This window comes from Engraulis encrasicolus, unplaced genomic scaffold (assembly GCF_034702125.1).
Source record: "Engraulis encrasicolus isolate BLACKSEA-1 unplaced genomic scaffold, IST_EnEncr_1.0 scaffold_31_np1212, whole genome shotgun sequence".
In the NCBI taxonomy this organism is placed as follows: Eukaryota; Metazoa; Chordata; class Actinopteri; order Clupeiformes; family Engraulidae; genus Engraulis; species Engraulis encrasicolus.
In genome coordinates, this window is record NW_026945610.1 from 722,813 (window position 1) to 725,704 (window position 2,892).

General features: G+C 45.7%; 1 protein-coding gene across 1 annotated transcript in view; it reads right to left on the bottom strand.

Annotated features, from left to right (window-relative positions):
• Positions 1-1,879, bottom strand: part of LOC134443409 (aquaporin-9-like) — a 35,209-nt gene extending 33,330 nt beyond the window's left edge. Inside the window, exon 1 of the mRNA XM_063193196.1 lies at positions 1,628-1,879. Within this exon, the coding sequence (XP_063049266.1) occupies positions 1,628-1,726 (99 nt within the window). The 5' untranslated portion in view covers positions 1,727-1,879. The remainder of the gene's footprint in view (positions 1-1,627) is intronic.
• Between the last annotated feature and the right edge of the window lie 1,013 nt (positions 1,880-2,892).

A 2,892-nucleotide genomic window follows, 5' to 3' on the forward strand; every position in this document is an offset into this window, starting at 1 on the left:
CCCCAAGTTTCAATAAAACATTGAACTTTACTACATCTGCAATGATTATTCATGGGCACTCAATATAAAATGTACACTGTAGGTACTAGAGTATATGTACAACTTTATATTTTCAGTTGCCAATTTCCAAATGCACAAAAAAAGAATGGTGGTGCTCACAAAGGGGTCCAAAGGGGTCCAAATAGACTAGAACCGGCCCTGTGGAAGACAGCAGTGGCTTGATGATTCCCATTATCAGATCTGCTGCTTAAGCTACTGGTAAAGGACATTAAACGGCGCTCCTCTGCCACACACACACACACACACACACACACACACACACACACACACACACACACACACACACACACACACACACACACACACACACACACACACACACACACACACACACACAGATATTAACTGTCTTGCTTTTAAACGGCGCTCTTTGCCACACACACACACACACACACACACACACACACACACACACACACACACACACACACACACACACACACACACACACACACACACACACACACACACACACACACACACACACACACCGATATCCGCCATTGCAGCCTTGATATTCCTCACGCAGATCAAACGCATCACCTGAGATGAGAGGCGGCCTGCCCTCCTAACACCCATTACATAGCAATCAACACTTCACACACACACACACACCACTCTGCTTTGCATTCTGTCCACCAGACACGCGAACAACACGAGCGCCATCCAAAGTGCGCGTAATTTACAATAGTGCACGGTGCTTGTTGTTGCTTAGTTAAAGGCGTCACTTTTTCTTTAAAAAATGTACTGAAGTTGGCTATTTATAGCATATTTTACTGGAGGACACACTGAAGCCTTTTCCCTGTATCAAAACTGTCCACCGCCTTCGCCGTGGGACCACCTTTTACCTGGTTACCTGGCGCGGCTTAAGCAAGACAGACAGGCAGACAGACAGACACAGCAACGGGCTGAACATCTCAAATCAAGACCAGACTACTGGGAGTTATTATTCACTCACAGTAAGGACGAGACATAACAGCCGTCAGTAGTGATCAAAGGCATCAGCGGAATAATCTCATCCCATAGGACCGGATTGCTGTCATTGCGTGACAGGCATTATTAATGCAACTGTCTTTCCACCCCCTTCCCCCTTTTTTTTTACAAACCCAACCAGAAAAATATCCCGTTTTGAGGACTTTAAATCTGTCTCGATGGCCCGTCAAAATAACGATTAATAATCTGTCAAAATATATGAAGGAGCAGTCTCCCGTCACCAATAAAAGGCACCGCGTCTGTGTCAGTATAAAAGTGTTGTCGTTAATAACATGGCCCATCTATCAAGTTGTCCCCGAGCTGCCGCGCTGGCTTCTTGTGTGCTGCAAGTGACGTGGAGGAGACGCGCTCACACACTATCGCTTAATGATTAATACATTTTTTTTAAGTGCTGAATCCAATATAAAACATACACCAGTGAATGAAGCGAAGGACAGCACTCTTCAGATTTTTCTTTCTTTATTCGCCAAATCTGAAGAGTGCGCTCCTTCGCTTCATTCACGTGTGTGCAAGTGACACATTTCTCCCCATTGGTTCTCACAACTCCGTGTGGCGCGCGACAGGGGGTACTCACGATCAAGATGAACGTGCCCAGAAATTCCGCCAAAAACTCTTTGATGATGTCTTTCCTCAAGGCACACCGCTCACGCAGACTCCTCTTGTTTCCCTCCATTTTCCTCTCTTTCTTTTTTAGACAATCCCTCACTCTGTCTTTCTCGCTCCCTCTCGTTCTCTCTTTCTCTCCCTCCTGTCACCACAGACACGCCACGGCACGAGCGCCTTGCCCCTCTGAAGCTGCACACGCGAATAAACCAGCCAACCTCTGCTCAGAGCGCTCGCGCATGCATTGCCCACTAGACCGACATGCCCCGTTAATCGTTCTCGTGCTCTTCACATACTGCCCACCACCACCCCACACCATGAGGTTGTGTTTGAATTAACGCTGCCAATTCCCTGCGTGCCCATCGTTATTGTGGTGCCAATTTTACGTGCCAATATAATAACCATTTTTTTCCTGTGCGCTTTTACGCACGACACAGATTACAAGCTGGTAACGTTTACAACCTTCATATTTGTAATAATTATGTCAATAGGCATGGTGTTGTCATGTGCCCAACAGTCCTACACCCAGGCAAGGTGTCTTAGTGCAAGTGATGATAGTAGTGTACCAGGGTAAGTTTGTGTTTGAGAGTGCGCTATAGCTAAAAGGTGAATGAGTGGCACCAGGAGCTGTTGGCAGATCAGATGCCCTCCTGTGGCCGTTGGGCGTGTCAGCATGTCTTGATGTTTACAGTAAGACATAGAGCAGGGGGGGGGGATCTCTGTTTATGGCTCTTGATGCCGTCGTATCCGGCCCGATATAATTAGAATGTTATGCAGCTTCACATGAAATATAACATGTTTCGTAAATGAAATGCAAACTGAAAATTACATGAAATACCTTCAGGAGACCTAGAGAAGATGGGGTCTGTTGTAAAAGTGTCCACCTTCAATATACTGTAGGCCTAAAGTGCAGGGGGGAATCCTGGTATGTGTTCATATTACGGCCCTTTGAGGACTTTTACGGCCCTTGGAGGAATTTGAAGTGAAAAAAACTTCCGCATCCCTGGCGTAGAACATTAGTAAGCCTCCCTCCAGAAGACTCATAAAGCAGTGGTGCTCAAACTGTGGTACATGTACCACTGGTGGTACTTGAGACATCTCTGGTGGTACTTGAATTAATTTTTTGTGCATTGATTTGAAGGTTGATCAAGATGTTGCAGTCGAAAATGTGTCTTTGGTCTCACATTCTGTAATATTGACCTGTATGAATCTGAAAATATAATGCAGAATAATACT